The sequence below is a fragment of the Salvelinus alpinus genome, chromosome 32, assembly GCF_045679555.1.
Source record: "Salvelinus alpinus chromosome 32, SLU_Salpinus.1, whole genome shotgun sequence".
Classification (NCBI taxonomy): Eukaryota; Metazoa; Chordata; class Actinopteri; order Salmoniformes; family Salmonidae; genus Salvelinus; species Salvelinus alpinus.
Window position 1 is genome coordinate 19,803,933 of NC_092117.1, and position 25,179 is coordinate 19,829,111.

At 44.3% G+C, this 25,179-nt stretch overlaps 1 protein-coding gene across 2 annotated transcripts; it reads left to right on the plus strand.

The window, feature by feature from the left end:
• The first annotated feature begins 448 nt into the window (after positions 1-448).
• On the plus strand, positions 449-24,270 carry LOC139562443 ((E2-independent) E3 ubiquitin-conjugating enzyme FATS-like). 2 transcript variants are annotated; one of them, XM_071380160.1, is made up of 9 exons: positions 457-1,199; positions 1,946-2,012; positions 4,908-4,993; positions 5,945-6,998; positions 14,250-14,425; positions 18,663-18,843; positions 19,478-19,541; positions 20,014-20,113; positions 23,215-24,270. In XM_071380160.1, exons 1-9 carry the CDS (start codon positions 618-620, stop codon positions 23,242-23,244), a joined length of 2,340 nt encoding a protein of 779 aa, XP_071236261.1. In that variant the 5' UTR covers positions 457-617; the 3' UTR covers positions 23,245-24,270. The 2 variants fall into 2 exon arrangements, 1 of the variants encoding a protein (XP_071236261.1); XR_011672355.1 differs by lacking the exons at positions 14,250-14,425; positions 23,215-24,270 and having other exon boundaries at positions 449-1,199; positions 20,014-20,087.
• The last annotated feature ends 909 nt before the right edge of the window (positions 24,271-25,179 follow it).

Below are 25,179 nucleotides of genomic sequence, written 5' to 3' on the forward strand. Positions count from 1 at the left end.
TAAGAATTTATGGGTGAGTCAGCCCCTGCTCCAGGCAACAAGAGTTTACATCAGATCAATGCCTGAGGATAACAGTCATTGATCAACAGCAGCCTCTTCAGTGTTGGAATTACCTTGAGGACCTTTACCTCTACCAATGTTCCATTGATTGTGACTGCTGGTTCACGTATTGAAAACAGTGAGGTAAGTAACATTTTGGGGATTTAAAAATAAGTCACACGTAATCACAAAAATGTTGTGTTTTTATCACAGACGAAGTGTAAACGCAGAGAACTTTTACATTTATACCACTCTACTTCAGCAAAGTTTAAGGAGAGAAATTATCAAGTAAAAATGCACCACTATGTACACTGGTGCTTTTCTAGACGTCTATATTTATAGTTTTGCTTCGCTTTCATTTCTTTTTGTCTATTCCTCTGTTCATATCTAGGTCTGCTAGTTCCCGGGAGATGTGTTTTTCCTCACAGAATCTTTTGGGAATGTGTCGCTTTTTCTAAACTCTCTGTTTGAGTAAGCATTGCAAGTCAGGAGACTTTTTGCTGCGTCACTACGGTAACCACAGGAGCTGTTTGAGCCTCTGTCTCCCTCATTAATAACTTGTGCTGTGGGTCCCTATTATGCAAGCTCTGAAACCTGAGAGCTGGTCACCTGTTCTGCTACCTGAGCTGGGGGCTCAGGGGAAGGGAGTGTCGGCTGGCTGCCCCACTAGAAAACTGGACAGGAGGAGATTAGGCCAGAGCAAGTGCCTGAAACTCCAGGGATCTCTAGTGGATGTGTTAGCCCACGTCCCCAGGTCTGAGCTGTGTGGTGAAGGTGGTGGAGCTGGAGAGGAGTTGTGGCTGCCGCTGGAGTGGTTCCATACTCACCCCTCTGGGAGTTCCATCCAAAACGAGGTGGAACTTTATTTTGACAGAACAGGAAGTGTCACCTTCAACCCTGAGGAGACAGACTTGACCCCACCTGAGGGCTACTCACATAGCTTTGACTGGTCAGATGACCCTGGCTCCAGACCCCAGTCTACAGTAAGCAGTGATCAGCTCTTTCCATCGGGTACCCTGGGTCATCTGGAGACAGTCAGGATCAGGTGCACACCTGGGAGAGAATGGGTCAGAGTCTGTACTCTGTCCTCTGTTAGAAACGGGTGGCTGCCTTTACCAAAAAGAGGAGTACTATATGAGCTAACCGGCCTTCTCTACCAGGTAAGATACAACTGATTCAAATGTAGATTTTTTATTTTATTTATTTAACCTTTATTTAACTAGGCAAGTAAGTTAGAAACAAATTCTTATTTACGATGACGGCCTACCGGGGAACAGTGGGTTAACTGCCATGTTCAGGGGCAGAACGGCAGATTTTTACCTTGCCAGCTCGGGGATTCAATCCAGCAACCTTTCAGTTACTGGCCCAACGCTCTAAGCACTAGGCTACCTGCCTTAACCAACTATATATTAAATCATGCAAAACAAATCGCAGTACAGTAGTAGTTTTAGATGTATTGTTTCGTGTAAGAACTTTTACTTTCCCCTGGTTGAAAACAAAGTTGGTCAGCGTCAGGAAAGGGCTTCTCTCCACGGCTAGTGAGTTAAGTGGAGTTTCTAATCTCTGTAAATTTCTCAGAATCTGTTCTTGCCTCCTGGTGTGCGATTAAAATTGGATGTTGACAAAGAAATCTTTAGCCACTGGAATGTTCTCCCTCTGTGAATCACTGCTAGAATTCTTATGGATCATCGCTCATGTGACCACATTCCTACCATACTAGTCAAGGCAATTACCGCATGCTTGAGTTTGTCCCCTTAATTGATGTAATACAAAGCCCTGTTTTGTTTTTATATAGATCCATCTCTGCAGTGTATGATACCTTTCACTAAAATACTATATTTAAACCAAAATATTAGTTTGCTAAAAAAAAATTGCAGCAAATTTGAAAAATAACACTATTTTTCAGAGACAAATTGAACTTCGCATCGACTCCATCAGACGGAAGAGTTATGACAGCGGTGTGATACTCAAAGGTATGTACTGAATGCCATTCCTCCTCTAGTAATAATTACATGGACTGCTAACTATCTTTGATTTCTAACATTAGGTTGAGCTACAATAAGTCAGAGTGGAGATAAAATAGGTTATGATAGGGGATAGGAAAGAGGAGAGGAATGAGTAAAAAGAAGGGAAGAAAAAAGCACAAGATGACTCCACAACAAAAATCTATCAACTGATGCCAGTGGGTCACATCTTCATGAGCTGTGAACTATTTCTCCCATGGCTGTGATTCAGGTCCAGAGAGACATACAATGTCTTCTCTGCTCTCAGTGCTGACTGCTGATGTGTTTATTTGTATATACCCTGGGTACTACACAGTCTGTCTGCTCCCTAACCAGCTGTGAGCCCCCATGGCCTCACACTCTGTTCCCTTCACTGTCAGGCACAGAGAGGATGACTCAATCACTGCTTTCACACACCACAATCAACACAGTCACAAAGCCAATTCTTCATAGACCCTCTCTCTCTCTCTGTGTTCTAGAAAGTAAAGATGGACCCTTGCCCAAGAGAGAGAGAGAGAGAGGCGGGAGAGAACAGACACATTTGTAATCATAAACACCCCCCAGGAGCAAAGAAACACACACACACACACACACGCATACAAACAAATAAACAAAGACACACACACACTTGTCTTGTTTATACTCAGGGCTATGTTTCACTGCCTCATGTTATCGTGTCAATCTGGAGATGCACGGCAGCAAAGCCATGAGAAGTACCCCTGCTGGTACTCCAATTCCCCTACCCTGCATGCTATATGCAAGATAACTAAAAGCAAAATCAAGGGAAAAACTATGCATGCATAATATTCAATTTCCATGTTACTGCTTACTTTCATAATCCTGTCCCAATTGATTTTCCTCTGAATTGGAACACGTGATGTAAACATAATTACTTTACAGTATCTTATTCTCAAAACAGCATAACATAGCCTATACAATTACTTCAATTTGCCTGCTCTCACTATGACATTATAGGGTAAATGGGGTTAAAGTGTTCCATGATTGCCGAAATGTATTACATACATCACACTCTCATTTCAATTTTAAAGTCTTGCTCACTGCATGCCTCCAATGAACATATAGACAATATATTGATAGATCCATCTAATATATTTCATGATTGAATGATGTAATGGACTGAGCAGGAAATAAAGAAAAGGTGACAACGTGATGAGTTATAACTTGGGGGCAATAAACAAATTCCGTTGCACATTGAGGTAGGCCATAAATCCATAAGCTGCAGTTGACTTACTTCATCCTCTTGTGTTTTAGAGTAAACACGTCTTGGGAAATGTGAGCGCCAGGTGAGGTGATGAGGAATAATTAGGCCATGTGTTATGACAGTTTTATCATGGCTGCGATGTGGTCATAGCCACGAGGCGAAGCCTCAAGTGTATTATTGCCTTGGACTCGAGTACAGTATTTCATACAATTGGTTACCAGCATTAAAAAGCAAGATTCTATCCCAAACCATTCATTTTTCAACAAAATGTGACGCTACATTCACTAACACTGGTTGTCAAGTGCAATTTTGGGCGTTCTCTGGTCGTTAGTTCTAGTCGACTGCCAGGTAAAGCAAAACTACCCAAGCGCAGGTTGACATTTTCGGAACTTTGCAGGTTGCTATGGCAAACAAAAATGGTTGAAGCTGAAAAGACAGGAAACTAGCTGCATTTAGTTTCTCTTTAAGTGTTTTTTTTCTTTATAGGCACTATGTATCCATAAAAATCATGCTGATTTGTGATTTAGACTGGCTGAGAAAAGCTGCCTGTCTGGCTCATGTTGATTAGTATGGGACACATTGGAGATCGAATTGCAAATGTTGATGATAATGTCTAGATATTTTTTACAGTGGAGATCAAGTTTATAAATTGCATGGCTGGGCAGTGAATCTTAAAAATATATATATAACTAGCCCAAGATAGACCACAGCCTGTCGTTTCCAATGGGAGCAAATTAATTATAGTGGGCAGAACAAGCAAGGAGGTGGGCAGAGCCAATCATGAGCTGGCAAGAACATATTTGTGCGTTCTAGCATGTACTTGCATATTTGCATTAGGGAACGCCTACTCCGTGAGTGCGTGTGTGCAATAACCAAATTCGCCCTTCCACTCCTTCTAAACAACACCATTTAAAAAAACTTTGGCAAAGGGTAAAGTCTACAAAACTTAGTCCACTCTGTTCGTAACAAGATTTTAGTTTTGGAAACAGAAAACTGTATTGAGATCAAATGTTTCATCGATGAGAAAATTTGCAGAATCTCGGCCATAATTAGTCTCGTTCCATCTTCTACCACTGCGGGCCACTGGGCTTCCTTTCACCACCATATTTGGTAGTGAGTGGAAACGCCAAGCGGATGCTTCACATTTATACATCCGGTGAAATATCTGTCTCATTGTTCTATCTGTGTAAGTAGTGGTACATTGCTAGGTAACGACGTAAACGATGGCACTTTTTATGAATGTATTCGCCATGTGTATGTTGTGTAGTATATCATGGGCACGATAGGCTCTAATAATGGGAGATAAATAAGTCCCAAGGGGGTGTGGTATATGACCAATATACCATGGCTAAGGGCTGCTCTTAGGCACGACAAAGCGCACAGACGAGACAGCTGTGGGCCTATCGTCTGTCTGTCTGTCAGTCTCCTGTTCGCCAGGACTCTCGACATCTGTCATTCATTGCAAAGTGGACAGAGAAAATAATAGTACGCTTCTTCTCTGAGACCTGTTTCAGTGAGGAAACGTGTAGGCTGAGTGCTTTGTGGACTTGCCTGTTGTGTTTTGTTTTAGATTTTTCCAATGTCTGGAACAAGCAGTAGGCTATATATTTTTTGTTTTGTTTACCGCCATGTACATATTTCAGAAGGAAAATTAGACGACAATTGGTCCAAGTCCATGGGTTTTCGAAGTGGGAGGTTCCCCAACCTACCAACATCTAATATCAATGAGGTAAAAGATAAAACCCTTTTACTATTCTAGCTGTGATATATTTGTTATCATATTACTGTGCTTGTCTTATTATTGTTATCTTTACAAAGTTATTTCTTCTGTACAAATTACTGCAACTTATAGCTAATAAGTACATGGTTATGTGTATCAGTTTTAAAAAGTATATGTTTGAACATGGTAATATCATCATCATCATCATATCATCATCATCACTATGTTTTAGTACAATTTATGATGCTGAATTAATACATGTCATAACATCCATTATGGCAATGTATTCCTTGCTTTTCTAATTAGATTTATGCCATCTAGACAAGGAGGCTGTTCACTAGCTCAGCAGTGGGTTTTAGTCCGGAGAAGAACTTTGCCATTCAAATCTATTCGATTACGTTTGTAAGACATGCAGTCCTCAGACTTTGAGTCAACATGAGTGCAATTTTATGCAGGAACTTGTGGACATGTTATTGTGCTTGGACAAGCCATGGGATGTTTTCACTGCAAACAACAGCCCTTATGTTAACTGACAGTCCCGATCCATCCTGCGAATCAACTATTGTCAGAGAATGGACGTGAACTAACCACTAATATGACACATGTCTGATATGAAGTGAAAGTGTGACAATTGTTTTACCTTCTCATGTACACTTTACTTGTCTTAATTGGCCTGTCTTAAGCTGGATAGCCAGGCAATCCTGGAATGTCAATGTTAAATGTCATGGTTAATTTGTCGCTGACTGTTGGGCATCAGGTTACACATCACCATGGTAACAAAAGGAGATCTCAAAATGAGAGCAGGTAGCCGATAATAAGTAATCCCTAGAATATATCACGGGGAAAAGTTTTGGATTTATTTCCCTCAGTCTATTTCATATACCTGAAAGATGCGCTGTATTTTTAGACTGACTATTTCAACACAGCTCTGATATTTTCCTCTGGGTTCCCTCTCCCTAGGCTTCCACCAAGGATATTACCCCCTCATGGAGCATGTGGAGAGGACAGGGGGAGAGGGCTCCCACATCACCCTCCCTTATGAGGCCGACACACTCTGGGGACTCCCAGAGAGGTGGACATGTACCCCACAGAGGGAGTCCAACCCTGCTGAGGATGGCCAGTGTCCCTAATGTCCTGGGCGGCCGACCAAAGACGGGCTTCTCCTCCATCACCATCACATCCTGCAGGGTCTCCCAGTCAGGGGCCAACCGATCACATTATCCCCACCAACCGATCCTGCCTATCAGGTCATCCACATCCCTCAACCCAGTCATGAGTCATGTCCTATCCTCAGCCATTCCAAAGCACTCTGAGGTGGTGACCAGACATAAGGCCACCATAGTAAAGGTGACAGAGTACAGACAGAGCTACTCTGCATGTGCCAAGGTCCAGATGAGAGGGCCAGGGATGAGGACTGCCTGGCCTGAACACAGGCACAGTTACACAGGTGAGGACAGTCTCAAGGACAATGGAAGCTCCTTCAGGCCTTTCTCACTCCAGCCCTCTTTCCGCTCCTGCGTCCAGCTTGAGGTACATTGGAGGTCTGCGAACACAGTTCTGTATCTGGACAAGTCACTGTCTATCTCCATAGGACAGCCAGAGGTCACAAAACCAGTTGTGCACAGGTCCACCCTATCTCTGTATGTTGGGGGCTCGTCCCACATTGGAACTTCTATGGATTACCCCAAAACACTTCAGGACCTCCGGAGATCTATGGGGGCACTAAGCTGCACCCATAGATGGGACAACTTAGAGACTGATGTGGGTTACAGCATAGGCTCTTCATCAACCAACGGAGGCTACGAGGTCCCCAAAATGGCAGATACTGATGGTATTAAGAATAGGACATCTGATTTAACTGCACACAATCTTACCTCAGGGTTACTCTCATCAGCCAGAGGAACAGGCGACTCATACTCCAGGGCCAGTCAGCACAATGGAATTGCAGATGAGCTGTGCTGTCGTCGGCTGAGAAATTCCACACACAGACACCCTGCTTTTAATATCAGCCCAGGTATGAATTTCATCTCCCCATGTCAGGGCAAAACTCTAAAGTACCCATGCAAATCCAGCAGCATTCCTTTCAATGGCTCCCCATTTCCATAGCTGTGTGGATAAAATCACATTTCCAAGTCTTAACAGCGTACGCAATGCCATAGCGAGGAGGTCTTAGAGGGTGTAAAGTCTCATTTTTAACTCTGCCTCTTACCTTTTGATTTATACCTCATACATTGTTAATAGGATATCTTCCTTACAGACGCAGTGTGTATAGAAATGCACATTGGTGAAAAATCCACAAGTGCTACATTCTCACATAATGGAACACTGTGCTTATGTGAAGGAAAAACTCATGCTTCTATTTTCATTTCATCCCTCTCTTACTTCCAACACATCCTTTGCATACATTATCTACCCTCTCCACCCAGTAAGCGTGGCGGTGTTAGGCTTTCACGGGTGTGACACCGGGTGAAGCGCCCCATGAAAAGAATGAGTATATTGTTTTAAACGATCTCACTCCCCAGGCTGGTTGTGGAGGCTAGCTTATGGCTCAGAGGACAGACGAGAATGTCCTGTCTGCTTGGTGCTGCTAAGCACTGTCTGAAATAAAATTAGGCCAGGAGTCAGCTTTGAGAAGCACTGCACAATACCCAGGGTCTCTGTATACCCTCTCTGGTATTGTACTGAAAAATGGCATTGTGGAGTTCACAGCACCTGAGTGGCATTGTATCCTTAGTTTTGTCCATTGTGGATTTATTGGAGAGGTTTGTTTGTAATTAGATGTAATTTGCCAAGGTTCTAGCTCGTTTCGAAGGTACTGCGTTTTTCCTGAGGGGCATTGTAGGGTATCTATTTTGAGTGGCATTGCGCCCCTATTTTGTCCTTTGTGAATGTATTGGAGAGGTTTGTTTGTACAAGTGACTACCTCTTTTTCAAAGTGACTACTCTGTGCCTTGAGGGGCATTGTAGGGTAGCCATAAGAACATAGAATGCTTACAATCTACAGTATGTCCAAGGGTACGTGTTATGGAAGTCTCATAGGCACTGCAGAGTATACATCATGTATGAGCAGAGAAGAGCAGCGTCTATCATTTGATCAGTACGCAGCAGTTACACTCACACCAGGGAGGTAAAGCTTGGCTCATTGCGGCAGTACTGCAAGCATATAGACCACACATACCTGCTCTGGCTGGCCTCCTAGTGGACTCATCTACTGGCCCAGGTCACAGAGTGATGGATTCTGGTTACAGTGCAAGTGTAGATAAACATAAATATACACATTAAATACACATTAAGATACAAAACACAGTCAATTAAAACATTATATCCTGGCATGACTTCCACTGGAACGCAAAGAGTTTGATGCATCTGGTGGACATAAGGCTTTATATAGGCTACAACGTTTTATAGGCCATGATTTAATATAATCATCCATTTAGTCCCATGCGTTTTGGATCGTGCATCAAGGACCGGAACTTAACAGTTTTTTCCTCAACAAAAAAGATTGATGCAAGGGGGGCTCAAACCCACAGTTAAAGTGCACTATTCATTTAGAATCAACCACTTCAGCAGAGTGTTCCAACTCGAAGTGATGATTTTTATTTTTTTATTTTTTTTATTTCACCTTTATTTAACCAGGTAGGCCAGTTAAGAACAAGTTCTCATTTACAACTGCAACCTGGCCAAGATAAAGCAAAGCAGTGCGACAAAAACAACAACACAGAGTTACACATGGGATAAACAAATGTACAGTCAATAACACAATAGAAAATCTGTATACAGTGTGTGCAAATGAAGTAAGGAGGTAAGGCAATAAATAGGCCAATAGTGGCGAAGTAATTACAATTTAGCAATTAACACTGGAGTGATAGATGTGCATATGAGGATGTACAAGTATAAATACTGGTGTGCAAAAGAGCAGAAAAAAACAAAAACAAATATGGGGATGAGGTAGGTAGTTGGTTGGATGGGCTTTTTACAGATGGGCTGTGTACAGCTGCAGCGATCGGTAAGCTGCTCTGACAGCTGTTGCTTGAAGTTAGTGAGGGATATATACAGTGAGTCTCCAACTTCAGTGATTTTTGCAATTCGTTCCAGTCATTTGCAGCAGAGAACTGGAAGGAAAGGCAGCCAAAGAGGTGTTGGCTGTGGGGATGACCACTGAAATATACCTGCTGGAGCACGTGCTACGGGTGGGTGTTGTTATGGTGACCAGTGAGCTGAGATAAGGCGGAGCTTTACCTAGCAAAGACTTATAGATGACCTGGAGCCAGTGGATTTGGCCACGAATATGTAGCGAGGACCAGCCAACGAGAGCATACAGGTCGCAATGGTGGGTAGTATATGGGGCTTTGGTGACAAAAATGGCACTGTGATAGACTGCATCCAATTTGCTGAGTAGAGTGTTGGGGGATAATTTGAAAATGACATCGCCGAAGTCAAGGATCGGCAGAATAGTCAGTTTTACGAGGGTATGTTTGGCAGCATGAGTGAAGGAGTCTGTTGCGAAGTAGAAAGCCGATTCTAGATTCAACTTTGGATTGGAGATGCTTAATGTGAGTCTGGAAGGAGAGTTTACAGTCTAGCCAGACACCTAGATATTTATAGTTGTCGTCATATTCTAAGTCAGAACCGTCCAGAGCAGTGATGCTAGGCGGGGGGGCGGGTGCGGGCAGCGATCGGTTGAAGAGCATGCATTTAGTTTTACTTGCGTTTAACCTGTTATGGCTGCAGGGGGCGTATTGAATAACTGGAAAGAGGTGCCCATTTTCAAACGGCCTCGTACTCAATTCTTGCTCGTACAATATGCATATTATTATTACTATTGGATAGAAAACACTCTCTAGTTTCTAAAACCGTTTGAATTATTTCTCTAAGTGAAACATAACTCTTTTTACAGCCCATTTCCTATCCGGAAGTGAGATTTCCAAAAGCGATGTCTCTCTTCAAGAGCTTGTCTATAAAAGGGCATGTCACTTAGGACTGTAGAAACACGTCATACACCTTCCCCTGGGTGTCATGCGGAAGTGAGAGCAGAAATGACTTGATTATCTCGTTCTGGGATTGAATACAACCTCTTGGAGTGAGGGATGCGCCATTATTTTTTTTTGGAAGGCGCGAAGTTGGACCTGGAATCGCCTCCTGGAAAACCGTCGTTATAGGTGAATATGATCTCCGACTTCGATTTTATTTGATACATGTCACAATATCATCCTAAAGTATGTTTTTTCAATATAGTTTAATTATATTATTGAAATTTATTCGGGACTTTAGACGTGATGCTTTGGAGGAATTTGTTCAAGAAGGAGAGGTTGGCGCCGCACGGCCAGTGTGCTTGCTAATTCAAGAGGGAAATAGTTCGTTCTGGATCCAAACAAAGACGGTTCTGAAGAAAGGACCCCTTGTACAACATTCTGATTGAAGATCAACAAAGATAAGGACCCGATTTGGGATGCGATTTCATATATCTGTCGAACTGTGCTATCGCTACCGTTTGTCTTGAATAGATGCTGCTGTGTGTTAGCTATTGTAGTAAGCTAATATAACGATATATTGTGTTTTCGCTGTAAAACACTTCAAAAATCGGAAATATTGGCTGTATTCACAAGATCTTTGTCTTTCATTAGCTATCCACCATATATTTTTCTGAAATGTTTTATGATGAGTAATTAGGTAGTTGACGTTGGTGTCTGTATTTACTCTGGCTACTCCCGTGCGATTTCTGACTTTAGCTATGATGGTAGCAGTAATGTAAAACTGATTTATAGCTCAAATATGCACATTTTTCGAACAAAACATAGATTTATTGTGTAACATGTTATAGGACTGTCATCTGAGGTAGTTTTTTCTAGGTTATTTAGGTTAGTTCTAGGTTAGTTAGGTTGGCTTTGTGCATTCTACCTGCATGCTACCGGTGCTGTGAAAAATGTCTGTCCTCTTTTGTATTTGGTGGTGAGCTAACATAAATATACGTGGTGTTTTTGCTGTAATACATTTAAAAAATCGGACATGTTGGCTGGATTCACAAGATGTTTATCTTTCAAATGCTGTATTGGACTTGTTAATGTGTGAAAGTTAAATATTAAAAAAAAATAGATTTTGAATTTCGCGCCCTGCACTTGAGCTGGATGTTGTCATAAGTGTACCGGTGTCGGGCTTGCAGCCCTAACAAGTTTTAAGAGCAGTTGGAGGCCACGGAATGAGTGTTGTATGGCATTGAAGCTTGTTTGGAGGTTTGTTAACACAGTGTCCAAAGAAGGGCCAGATGTATACAGAATGGTGTCGTCTGCGTAGAGGTAGATCAAAGAGTCACCTGCGGCAAGAGTGACATCATTGATATATACAGAGAAAAGAGTCGGCCCGAGAATTGAACCCTGTGGCACCCCCATAGAGACTGCCATAGGTCCGGACAACAGGCCATCCAATTTGACACACTGAACTCTTATCGGCAGACTCAACAGCCTTGGTTTCTCTAATGACTGCCTCGTCTGGTTCACTAACTACTCCTCAGATAGGCTGTTGAGTCTGCCGATAAGAATACGGTGATTGACAGAGTCGAAAGCCTTGGCCAGGTCGATGAAGACGGCTGCACAGTACTGTTTTTTATTGATGGTAGTTATGATATCGTTTAGGACCTTGAGCGTGGCTGAGGTGGACCCGTGACCAGCTCGGAGACTGGATTGCATAGTGGAGAAGGTACGATGGGATTCGAGATGGTCGATGATCTGTTTGTTCACTTGGCTTTCAAAGACTTTAGAAAGGCAGGGCAGGATGATAGGGATAGCCTTCATGATTGCTATTTGACTAATCCATAAGGTTTCGGTATTTTTACGTTATACGATAAACGGACCTCTTATCTTTTTTCCATAAAGCACAGATAAACAAAAACGTGGGATTTTTTTCATATATGAAAAAACATGAAAATGTTGTCTAATGTTAGTAGTAGCTAGTACCCTAGTCAAGGATGCATCGATGCAATATTGGCACTCAACATTTTGTTACAGACCAATGAAACAAAAGTAGTCCTTGAATTTGTAGGTTTAATATATCCCTCTAGTGGCCAGGGTTGACCTATTTTAAGAAATGCCATTGGTTGGTGGATATAAAGTCTAAGATCTAGGCTGATTTTTGTGCCAGGATATAATCAGTGCCACCTGTTGAGGTTAGCATAGGGCAAACGTGCCGATACACATTTTGTGCTGGAGAACCTGTTGGTTGCTTATTTTCGCAAGTACGGACCAAATGTATTGAAGCCGGAGTAATTTACCGGTGTTATAAACTCGCCATACTCTCGCTCCGTTTGCTGCATTGCTTGCTATACCAATGACAGCGTTGAAATAGTCTGACTTGGTACATAGATTTCTTGTTTGTTGGCGCCAGAGCATTTGATGGTGTGTTCTTCCTATGATAAATGATTGTGTCTGATATTAAATGGGTCTGTTTTTAAAGGAGGTGGAGGAGCGGGGTTAGAGAGTGCAGGATAGATGCACTGTCATCATGGTTTACATTATTCATGCAGTATGAACGTGTCTTTTTCTCTGCTTTACTCACTGAGTCGTGGAGAGTAGGGGTCAGTTAGAGGGCTCAACAATTTTCCCTCTTCTCCAGGGCCCAGTTCTTCAAAAGTTATCTATCGGAAAGGATTAAATGCATTCATTCTATTTCTATAAATGTCATCCTATCTGATAGGAGTAATCCAGATAGATAATTTTTGAAAAACTGGGCCCTGGTCATATACTCCAGATCACAAATAACTCAACTCTCACTCAGCCCTCATGTTCATTTTACCTATGTTAGATGTGATGTAAAAATACAAAGCCACGTTTTAAAAAGGGCCAAATGGCTTCTCTGCAAATTATTCTGAATGCACATCTTAAGTAAGATCTAGGTTATCTGAAAACCTCTTTGTTGCTCAATCACAAAAATAAAAATCTGAATAAAATGTAATCGACAATGTTTGATGAAGAGTTAACTGCATATGCACTGGAATATACAGCTAACTACCAAAAGAAAGGAAACACCTAAATAAAGTGTCTTAATAGGGCGTTGGGCCTCCACGAGCCAGAACAGGTTCAATGCACCTTGCCATAGATTCTACAAGTGTCTGGAACTCTGTTGGAGGGATGAAACTCCATTCTTCGACGGGAAATGTTGTTTTGTTGACGGTGGTGGAAAATGCTGTCTCAGGTGCCGCTCCAGAATCTCCCATAAGTGTTCAATTGGGTTGAGATCTGGTGACTGAAACACACACTGTTAAAGCCCCCTATGCTCCTTTGAGACCGCTATACCACTCTTCCAAAGTCACTGAGATTTCTTCATCTACAATACAATTTGATTGTCCGTAGTTACAGAGAACAACAGAAATGTGTCTTCTGCACTCTTAATTTCACACACTGTTTCCTTGAATGCAACTCATGTCGCACACACACACACACAAACACACACACACTGCGCTACTGGAGAAAATGTTGTGGAGTTAAGAGCCTTGCTCAAGGGCTCAACGGTAGGGGATTGTTGTTAGGATATGAACACAGCAGCCCTCCAGTTACCAGATCAATTTCCCCCTGTTTATCCAGCGCCCTACCTGGGATTCGAACAGGCGACTTTTCGGATACAGGTCCAATTCCTCAGCCGCTGTGCTACCTACCGCTGTGCTACCTACGTAGCCATAATAGCCAAAATAATGGGCAACTAGGCATTTCTATACATAACCCTGAGCATGATGGGATGTTTTAATTGCCAAAAGATATTCTCTGCTACTTTTGTAGACTTTTTAGCCAGTATTTCTGAAAGTAGCGCTCACTAACCAAAATGATCCCCGAAAATGTTGTAATACATCACAAATGTGCAGATATGTGCACCACGTTATTGCTCTCTCTCTCTCGCTCTGCTGTGTGTGCATTTTGCTAGCTGTCACTCAAATGGTGAGGGGCTGAAGCTCATTGGCTGAAACGCGAATTGGCTCACGTGGGGGTAAATCTAGGGAAAATGGTGCCGCACAGTTTCCAGAAAAGTCATTTTCAAAATAGGGATTTCATGGCTAATTGAGGTAAGACAGTAATTCTGACAAATCCAGCCCAAAGGTTGAAAAAAATACTTACTAGTTGCCAAAGTACCGGAGCATGTCTTTAATTAACTCAGGAACCACAACTTTGTGGAAACACCTGCTTTTAATATACTTTGTATCCCTCATTTACTCAAGTGCTTCCTTAATTTTGGCAGTTACTTGTACAGCATATGTTCTGTTTTCTGTCTCTGCCAATCAAAGTAGATACTAGAACATGGGGAAGACAGTCACTACGTAAGGAGAGTGATGAAAGACAAGGACACTCCAGAGAAGATCTGCATGTTGCTGAGTATTTCTGTACACACCAAGCAGACACCTGCCAATCACAACTGACAGTTGATCCTCAGGATATCAAACCCAGAGCCTTCAGTCTCAAAGTATGTGTGGATCAATATCACTCTATCTTCTGAAATCATTTTCCTGAATGTTTCATTATATTATATACTGTAATATTATATGATGCTGTATGGTCACTGTGTGAAAATTCTTTATCTGAAATTTGAAAAGATATCGGCATCTATAGAGAGACGACTTTGGTTGTGTTGCTAGCACTGCAAACGACTAGTAAAGAGTAATCTGTGAGTGAAGGACTTTCTTTCAAAAGGAATGTTTATTCTACTTTATTGAAGAATAGCTCCTTCACATTCATTAGCGAGACCTTTACCATTCTATCTAAACTGGTGCCAGTCAAAGTTAAAATGCTTTTATTTCCCCTGCACTCTTAGAAAACAAATGTGCTATCTGGAACCTTAAAGGGTTCTTCGGCTGTCGCCATATGAGAACCCTTTTAATAACCTGTCACGCCCTGACCTTAGATCCTTTTTATGTCTCTATTTGGTTTGGTCCGGGTGTGATTTGGGGTGGGTATTCTATGTTCCTTAGTTCTATTATTTGTATTTCTATGTTTTGGCCGGGTAGGGTTCTCAATCAGGGACAGCTGTCTATCGTTGTCTCTGATTGAGAACCATCCTTTTTGTATTGTTTATTGTTTTTGTCGCAGTCATTTCTTAATAAAAGGAATATGTACGCTCACCACGCTGCGCTTTGGTCCACTTCATGCAACGGCCGTGACAGAACTTCCCACCACCAATGGACCAAGCAGCGTGGCCAGGAGTATGAAACAACCTGGGAGGAGGTAGAGAGGTGGTCGGTCGACCCAGGGAGGGTGCCAGAGCCTGCCTGCGATTCAAATGAGCAGTGCGAAGAGGGATACCGGAGAATGGAGTCGGCGAGACGTACACGGTTAGCGAGGAAGCTCGAGAGGCAGCCCCCCCCAAAACAATTGGGGGGGGGGGGGGGGGGGGGTGGCACACGAGGAGAATGGCTGAGTCAGGTTGGAGACCTGAGCCAACTCCTCGTGCTTACCGTGGTGAGCGTTGTACTGGTCAGGCACCGTGTTATGCGGTGGAGCGCACGGTGTCTCCAGTGCGCGTTCACAGCCCAGTGCGCTACATCCCAGCTCCCCGCATCTGCCGGGCTAGGGTGAGCATCCAGCCAGGACGGGTTGTGCCAACCCTGATCTCCAGACCTCCAGTGAGCCTCCTCGGCCCAGTATATCCTGTGCCGGCTCTACGCACAGTGTCTCCGGTGCGTCTGCACAGCCCAGTGCGTCCTGTGCCAGCGCCCCGCATGTGCAGGGCGAAGATAACCATCCAGCCAGAAGGGGTTGTGCATGCTCTACGCTCGAGACCTCCAGTGCGCCTCCACGGCCCAGTGTATCCGGTGCCTCTGCCAAGGACAAAGCCTCCTGTATGTCTCTCCAGCCTGGTGAGTCCTGTGCCTGCTACCAGAACCAGGCCTTCTGTATGTCTCCCCAGCCTGGTGAGTCCTGTGCCTGCTGCCAGAACTAGGCCTCCTGTATGTCTCCCCAGCTTGGTGAGCCCTGTGGCAGCTCCACGTACCAGACTGCCCATAAGTCTCCTCACTCCAGCGATGACCCATGGCACGAAGACTCCAGTGATGATCCATGGCACGAAGACTCCAGTGATGATCCATGGCACGAAGCCTCCAGTGATGATCCATGGCAAGAAGCCTCCAGTGATGATCCATGGCAAGAAGCCTCCAGTGATGATCCATGGCACGAAGCCTCCAGTGATGATCCATGGCACAAAGCCTCCAGTGATGATCCATGGCACGAAGCCTCCAGTGATGATCCATGGCAAGAAGCCTCCAGTGATGATCCATGGCACGAAGCCTCCAGTGATGATCCATGGCACGAAGCCTCCAGTGATGATCCATTGCACGAAGCCTCCAGTGAGGAGTCATGGCACGAAGCCTCCAACGACGGCCTCCAGTCCGGAGCCTCCAGCGGCGGTCTCCAGTCCGGAGCCTCCAGCGGCGGTCTCCAGTCCGGAGCCTCCAGCGACGGTCCCCAGTCCGGAGCCTCCAGCGACGGTCACCAGTCCGGAGCCTCCAGCGACGTTCTCCAGTCCGGAGCCTCCAGCGAGGTTCTCCAGTCCGGAGCCTCCAGCGACGTTCTCCAGTCCGAAGCCTCCAGCGACCTTCTCCAGTCCGGAGCCTCCAGCGACCTTCTCCAGTCCGGAGCCTCCAGCGATGCTCCCCAGTCCGGGGCCCGCAACGAGGGTCCCCAGTCCGGAGCCTCCAGCGAGGGTCCCCAGTCCGGAGCCCCCAGCGACGGTCCCCAGTCCGGGGCCCGCAACGAGGGTCCCCAGTCCGGAGCCTCCAGCAACGGTTTCCAGTCCGGGGCCCGCAACGAGGACGCCCAGTCCGGGGCCCGCAACGAGGGTGCCCAGTCCCGGACCCGCAACGAGGGTTCCCAGTCCAGAGCCTCCTGTGACGTTCTCCAGTCCGGAGCCTCCAGCGATGATCCAAGAAATGACGCCGACAAAAACAATAAACAATACAAAACAAAACAACCGTGAAGCTTAAGGGCTATGTGCCACAAACAAAGTTAACCTCCCACAAAGACAGGTGGGAAAAAGGGCTACCTAAGTATGGTTCTCAATCAACGACAACGATAGACAGCTGTCCCTGATTGAGAACCCTACCCGGCCAAAACATAGAAATAAAAATAATAGAACTAAAGAACCCGGTCCGGTGCCCGCAACGAGGGTGCCCAGTCCAGGGTCGGCGACGAGGGTCCCCGCACCAGAGGTGCCACCAAAGTGGGGTGAGCCAGTGGTGGAGCACGGTCTGCGTCCCGCACCTGAGCCGCCACCGCGGATAGATGCCCACCCAGACCCTCCCCTATAGGTTCAGGTTTTGCGGCCGGAGTCCGTACCCCCAGTCCGGGGCCCGCAACGAGGGTCCCCAGTCCGGAGCCCCCGGCGACGGTCTCCAGTCCGGGGCCCGCAACGAGGTTCCCCAGTCCGGAGCCCCCAGCGATGGTCCCCAGTCCGGAGCCCCCAGCGACGGTCCCCAGTCCAGGGCCCACAGCGACGGTCCCCAGTCCAGGGCCCGCAACGAGGGTCCCCAGTCCGGAGCTCCCAGCGACGGTCCCCAGTCCGGGGCCCGCAACGAGGGTCCCCAGTCCGGAGCCCCCAGCGACGGTTTCCAGTCCGGGGCCCGCAACGAGGGTGCCCAGTCCGGGGCCCGCAATGAGGGTGCCCAGTCCCGGGCTCGCAACGAGGGTTCCCAGTCCCGGGCCCGCAACGAGGGTACCCAGTCCGGGTCGGCGACGAGGGTCCCCGCACCAGAGGTGCCACCAAAGTGGGGTGAGCCAGTGGTGGAGCGGGGTCTGCGTCCTGCACCTGAGCCGCCATAGATGCCCACCCAGACCCTCCCCTATAGGTTCAGGTTTTGCGGCCGGAGTACGCACCTTTAGGGGGGGGACTGTCACGCCCTGACCTTAGATCCTTTTTATGTCTCTATTTGGTTTGGTCAGGGTGTGTTTTGGTTTGGTCAGGGTGTGTATTCTATGTTCTTTAGTTCTATTATTTTTATTTCTATGTTTTGGCCGGGTAGGGTTCTCAATCAGGGACAGCTGTCTATCGTTGTCGTTGATTGAGAACCATACTTAGGTAGCCCTTTTTCCCACCTGTCTTTGTGGGAGGTTAACTTTGTTTGTGGCACATAGCCCTTAAGCTTCACGGTTGCTTTGTTTTGTATTGTTTATTGTTTTTGTCGGCGTCATTTCTTGATAAAAGGAATATGTACGATCACCACGCTGCGCTTTGGTCCACTTCATTCAACGACCGTGACATAACCATTTTTGGTTGCAGGTTGAACCCTTTTGGTTCCATGTCTACAGAGGGTTCTACATGGAACCCCAAAAAGTTATCCTATGGGGACAGCCGGAGAACTCTTTTGGAACCCTTTTTTCTAAAAGTGTGGCTGAAGAATAAAACTCCAATGTGAAACACCTTTATGAGGGGATTGCAAAGGAAGAAGGGTTTGCAAAGAGTTTTACATGTAAGACCCTTTTCCTATATCCATTATTACAGGGGACTATTTGGTGTTGATTACCATATCACCTCACATCTATCCATTACAATCTGCAAGGGGAGTCATCAAGGGCAGAGGCATCTTTTCAGAATAACAGAATAGAATCTAGGCTTTTTTGTTTTACCAAGATGGGTGGGTCAGTGCTGGCTAGCAGTAACTAAACAAGCAGCTTATACTTTCCTCCCTCCCTGCTCCCTCTCTCCTCCCCAGGAGGCCCTGGAGATGTTTCGGCCAGACTTCATCAGTCGCTCCCAGGGCAGAATGAGGAGTCTGGAGCAGAGGGCCAGGCGGAGGAAGGCCCTGCAGTGTGCAGACCTAGACCAGGTGCAGGGTCTCTGGGAGGAGAAAAGTAGGCATAGGAGGAACTGCACCAAGCCCCACCCGCTCAGTGGTACGGTGATGGAATATGTCTGACATACAGTACAAGTAGGAACACACTGTTTAGTGATTTCTCAATCCTAGTCCAGGGGAACAGCTTTGCTCTCTGCTGGTCGTTATTAAGTACTGCAGCTCCGTTGAAGCGCAGTCTTGTTTACGTCCAACTCCACAACTAAAATGGTTATTATTGGTGAATTACATGGATTTACCATCTTTAGTCGCTATCATGTTTTTTTGAAAGTTGCTACAGCACTAATGATACACACTTTTTTCAAGGAAAGAATGCCACATACTACAGAATGTTAGACATTTCCTTTCCCAGTATGACAGTACTTTACAATACAGTATAGACCAGTCTCTCTAGTACTAAACCCTAGTACTATGACAGTGATGTAATAGTCCATAGCGTCACCTTAACTCTGGCCGCTCGCTCCCACTCCTGCTTAGCCTTCTATGAAGGTAATAATGCAAGCTAAATATAGACCCTCATACTCACATCTTAATTATGCAGTGCTGACTGTTGGTCTCAGTGATGAGCTGACGAGAGTCCGCCCCTCGGCTCTCAGAAGGACAGGAGTAATGAAGCCTAGTAAGGAAAGTGGAAAGTGTGTGTGTGTTTTCCTGACAGATGCTTGTGTGTTTCCCAGATAACCTTTTCAAACCCAGAGAGAGGGCCATATCAGGGAAGGAGATGCAGCTACGCTCCAGACGGTAGGTTTACAGACAGAGCTGTACTGTGACGTGTCAGTCTCTTGCCTACCTCTGTTTCACACACACTCGCATGCACGCACGCAAAACACACTGTGGATGTCAGACAGCCGAACGTCTGTCTTGATTGGAGATATGAACTACTGTCTGTATCCCGTTATCATGATTTTCTTTACTCCCTGTCTTATCTGAGAAGGCACACCTGATCAGAGGATAGGTTCCCATTGTCATGTTTTTAATCTGACTGGGTCGATCTGGGAACAAATTGACTATTTATGTGAGTGAAAAAGGAGCCAGTGTGATTTTGGTTTTATCAGTGGATCCAGGTTTGGCCTTTGTGGGTTTGTGCAGATAAAGCTTCCTTTCTATGGTGACGATTTTCTGGGAATAGCTGAGTCGCCCCTGGCCTGCTAATTCTAGAATATTCCCCTTCACAAGCTTAACCTACCATGTCTAACCATCCCTTTTAACTTAGGATTTACAACAAGCTCCCTGAGGTCACTAAGAAGAAGGAGGAGGAGAAAAGGAGAGTGGTATCGCAGACCAACAGATTGCGGGCAGAGCTTTTTAAAAAGGTATGTTTAGTTGGTGCTGGGACTTTGTGATAAAATATTCACCACATAGTTGTATACACCGTAGCCATGTCTGAAAATTAAAATACAGAACAACTGCATTGCTAACTACAGTGTTGAAGACTGCGTTATGAGTGCATAGGGAGGCATTAAATGTGCTTGTAAAACTTGTAGTGTTTGAGGTTTAAAAAGGCCTCTGAAGTTTGTAATTTCCACTTTGAAATTTCAGACTTGATTCTCCCCAAAACTAGTAATAATTCCTAGTGAGGCATTCAATGTGCTTAATTTAACACACTGAAGGTTAAGAAGGTCATACGATAAGAACAAGGTATGCAACAATACAGTAAGAAGTCCTATTTAAAATAATAATCTTTCACTGGATATCTGGATGAGGTGCCATTTGAAAAACAGTATAATTCTCCAAGAAAAATGCATTTCAGCATGCTCCTTTCACAATCTATGCCCAGCAGAGGCCGCTGTTTGACTTCTTAATAGAATTTCCTTCCTACTGTAATTTGTCATCGAAATGTCTTCACAATCAATATCTGTGCACTGGTGTTATGTATTCATCTATTCATGTTTCACTGTTGCTTCAGTGAAATGAGTTTGAATCCAGGTATTGTTGAGAAGACATGTAATTTGTGATTTTAAAAGTTCCTGAATGGCAGCTCTATGGACACTCAAGGACACATTGGGTCCTTGGATTAGCACAGATCTAGTGTGTAGGGGCTCTTTTAACAAGCCAATGTGCCCTTGATGATTGGAGGGCAAGTTGTCATAAACTCATATAAACTGTCAAACATATTCTGGTTCACCCGTACCCTTCATTCAAATTCCCATTACACCAAAACCAGGACGGACATTGATGGCCTTGATATCAGTCAGGTGTACAGTGTAACAAGTAGAATGAGGAGACATTTCCAATTTACTCTGAGATAATTAAGATCCCCTTATATGTCTGGGGTTTCCTTTAGTTAGATACCTAAGGTGGTTTGAAGGTGACTGGGTTGTCTCATTCAGTGTCACTCAATCTGAATTAAATGCATGGTAGCACCCAGTAAAGAGTCAGACCTCTTACAAATCCCACTCGATAAAATGCCAAGGGGTGCAAAGTTCGAGCTCTTCACTCAGGAGTGCCAAGTGGTGTACATGGTGGTATCTGTATGTCTGTGCATGAGTGTTTGTTACGCATACAGAAAATAATCCTGCAGCAACAGGAAATGTGGATGATAAAAAATTACAATTTTGTCGAGGTTGATACCTTTTTCATAAGGGAAAATCAAGTCTGACATTTTAAAGTGGAAATTACAAACATCAGAAGCCTTTTTAAACCTCAAACACTACAAGTTGTACATTTCCTGCAATGGGTTGATCAAATTCAGATCCTATACATCTGTATACACATTTGTGGAAAGAGAATCAATCTATTAGGTGTGTTTTACGAGGGACGCAGCCATATACTTTGTGTACAGCATTTCCTTATGGCTGGTTACTCTCTCTGTTATGGCACCTGATCCTTCCTCCTCTCATTTCTATTAAATCAAATCAAAATAAAATCAAATTGTATTTGTCACATGCGCCGAATACAACAGGTGTAGACTTTATCGCGAAATGCTTACTTACGAGCCCTTTCCCAACAATACAGAGTTAAAAAGTAAGAAAAAAATGGCTAAATAAAAAAGGCAATAGTAACACAATAAAATAACAATAACGAGGCTATATACAATAAGTACCAGTACCGAATATGCAGGGGTACAAGATAGTTGAGGTGAGGTAATATGTATATGTAGGTTGGGATAAAAGTGACTGATAGATAATAATCAGAGTAGCAGCTGTGTGTGTGTGTGTGTGTGTGTGTGTGTGTGTGTGTGTGTGTGTGTGTGTGTGTGTGTGTGTGTGTGTGTGTGTGTGTGTGTGTGTGTGTGTGTGTGTGTGTGTGTGTGTGTGTGTGTGTGTGTGTGTGTGTGTGTGTGTGTGTGTGTGTGTTGTGGTATCAGTGTACTATCTGTGAGTGTATGAGTAGAGTCCAGTGAATGTGCATAGAGCCAGTGCAAGAGAGTCAGTGCAAAAGAAAAGGGCAGTCAATGCAAATAGGTAGCCATTTGATTAACTGTTCATGGCTTGGGGGTAGAAGCTGTTCAGGAGGCTTGTGGTCCCAGACTTGGCGCTCCGGTACCGCTTGCCGTGCGGTAGCAGAAAGAACAGTCTATGACTTGGTTGGCTGGAGTCTTTGACAATTTTTAGGGCCTTCCTCTGACACCGCCTGGGATATAGGTCCTGGATGGCAGGGAGCTCGGCCCCAGTGATGTACTGCGCCATACGCACTACCCTCTTTAGCGCCTTATGCCCGGATGCCAAGCAGTTGCCATACCAAGTGGTGATGCAGCATTCAAGATGCTCTCAATGGTGCAGCTTTAGAACTTTTTGAGGATCTGAGGGCCCATGCTAAATCTTTTCAGCCTGCTGAGGGGGAAGAGGCATTGTCATGCCCTCTTCACGACTGTGTTGGTGTGTTTGGACTATGATAGGTCCTTAGTGATGTGGACACTGAAGAACTTGAAGCTCTCGACCCACTCCACTACAGCCATGTCACACAAGAAAGCTTTAATTTTAGCAATGTTTTGCCCACTTGTCTGCAATGTTGATGCAGTATGCTGGTCTAGGAGCAAAAATGTTGATCAATTCAGTTGTCAATTCAGAAAGTTTATTGAAATTGCAATGGAAAATCCTCATGGAAAACAATGAGCAATTTTCAATTAATTAGGAGAATTTCGTTTGACTTCCAGAAGAGTATGTTTGCAAAGCTTAGGACATATTGTAGAAAGGCAGCTTTATATGGCTAAAGTGAGATTGCTTCAGTATAAGAGGAGAGTTATAGCATTGTAGGCTGTTTAGCCAGATAGTAAGTCATCGTTATTCCCCCACTGGGACTTGGCTATCCACCTCAGGAGACAGACAGTTGATGGAAGTGAAAGTCAATTTAAAAGGAGGAATCTTTCCCATTTGAAAAACTGCTGATTTCAGAAGATTGAAATAAAGTCTAACCAAGGATTTGTGTATTTGCCAGTCTTTGATTTCTAAATGATTTGTTTGTTGTTTTGCAGAAACTTCTGGACAAGATCCTGCAGAGATGAATATGGACAAACTCGAGATGTTCCCTACTAAACCTTCAACTCACATACTACACTCACCATCCTCCTAGGATTCATGACCTTACACTCACTTAATATGCAATGTCAGTCATCGTTGCCATACCGACAGTATACCTTGATTTTATATGGAATAATGAGAGTACTTCCAAGAAAACATTCACACTGCTCTTGTTCGTATCACTCTTTTATTCAAGCTTACATGTTCTCTTGGCCTTCTTGGCCTTCATCAGAGCTTATTCGTATGTACATGAATTCCATAGCATTTAAAAGACTATCCAAGCTCCTGACAGGATCACTGACACTGTGCACACCTGAGAGACGAATGAACTGGAATGATTCTGTTGTACTCTCCATACTGACCAAAATTTATTAACTTTATAATGGTAATGGAATTGATAGGGTTGAATCATACTGTTGTGTATCGAGCTACATTATAAGTGACAGTCTGAAGGCTAGGGCCATGAGGTTTTGTGGAATCCTGCCATTGATAAGGTTCTGTAAATATTACATAAACTGCCTACTCTCTCCAGTCCTCATACCTTGTAAACATCCACCTAAATTGACATAACTGACATTTTCAAACAAAGCAACATTTTATTTTTCTATAAGAAATGTTTTATATTCAGTCAGCTAGAGACCAATCTACACTGCTGCAAGGTTAGTCATAGCCACGTTTTTAAAAAGATATGACATTCTCAGTAGGAAAATTGTTGGAAGACAAATGTAGGCCTTTAAGACGTTGGTTGTTGTAAGTGCAATGGCATGATTAGGTTTATCAGTTATGGTAAGATGGAATGATTCTCTGCCTTACAGCAAATGTCTATGTTTTGGCTTTCTATCACTGAATGATTTAATGCTCCTGTAAGTATGTTGTCATTGTTCTCTCAATTATAGTAAAGCTGTCTATCGAAATTCAATTTTCGTTTAATTTAATACTTATTCTATTTCAGAGTTTAAAATGTGTTGGGTTGGAACATTGGTGCAAAGAGAAAAAAAAATAGAAAATCACCTTGACTTGTCATTTATCTGTGTCAGAGATGTGTAGAGCTGAGAGAGAGAGAGTGTCAGTCGTCACTGACTTCATGTCAGCTTTGGGGCTTGTGGAGCCTCCCATCCGGAACACTGAAATGCCCAGCTAATGGAACTCAGGAGACAGGGAGCATCTGTGAAAGAGCCCTTTGTCGTGGAGCTCCTTGATAGCTACATAAGACAGAAGGTTACTTATGAAAGGTGGGTGGTTGGTCTGGTTGGTCCGGGTGGATGGTTGGGTGTATATCACAAATTTCTAGCAACCCAAAGGTTGCGTATTCGGCTCACATCACGGACAACTTTAGATTTTAAATAATTTGAAACTTTGAAAACTGCTTTTTAAAAACGACTTACTACTTTGTAGCTACATTGCAACTACTTAGCATGTTAGCCAACCCTTCCCCTAACCTTAACCATTTAACCTAACTGGACCCACAAATTAATACATACCATACCAAACGTACCATACCATTTCTCTGTTAAGTCTACCCCGAGTCCAGCTTGCACAGCCCAGGATTACATGTGAAACAGGAGACAGGCAGCTAAACAAAATCTAGTCTGACCATCTTCATGCTGTATGGGTCCGACCCTCAGCAGCGTTGGAAGAAAGCGGATGTTTCTGGTTTTCAGGGATACAGTAGTTTCAACCTAACTTCTGTTTCCCCTGAAAAACAGAAGTTGGGACTCCCCACAGGCGTCTTTCTACGCCTGCTACGTTAGGTTAGGGGCCCTTATAACAGAGAGAATTGTGGCATTATGCAACCATATTAGACACAGGCAGAACAGAACATTGAAAGTATTCGTGTACAGTCCATAGAGTGTCTAAATGCCCCTTTAGGCTAAACAGGTTCTTTTAACGATACCCACAAACCACTGTATTGATAGAAC

Excerpts from the sequence above, each read along its gene's own strand:
- LOC139562443 (XM_071380160.1), top strand. The coding sequence starts at position 618 with ATGCAAGCTCTGAAACCTGAGAGCTGGTCACCTGTTCTGCTACCTGAG. Across the intron at positions 1,200-1,945 it reads TAACCGGCCTTCTCTACCAG|AGACAAATTGAACTTCGCAT; the intron begins GTAAGATACAAC and ends ACTATTTTTCAG. Across the intron at positions 14,426-18,662 it reads CCAGAGCCTTCAGTCTCAAA|GAGGCCCTGGAGATGTTTCG; the intron begins GTATGTGTGGAT and ends TCTCCTCCCCAG.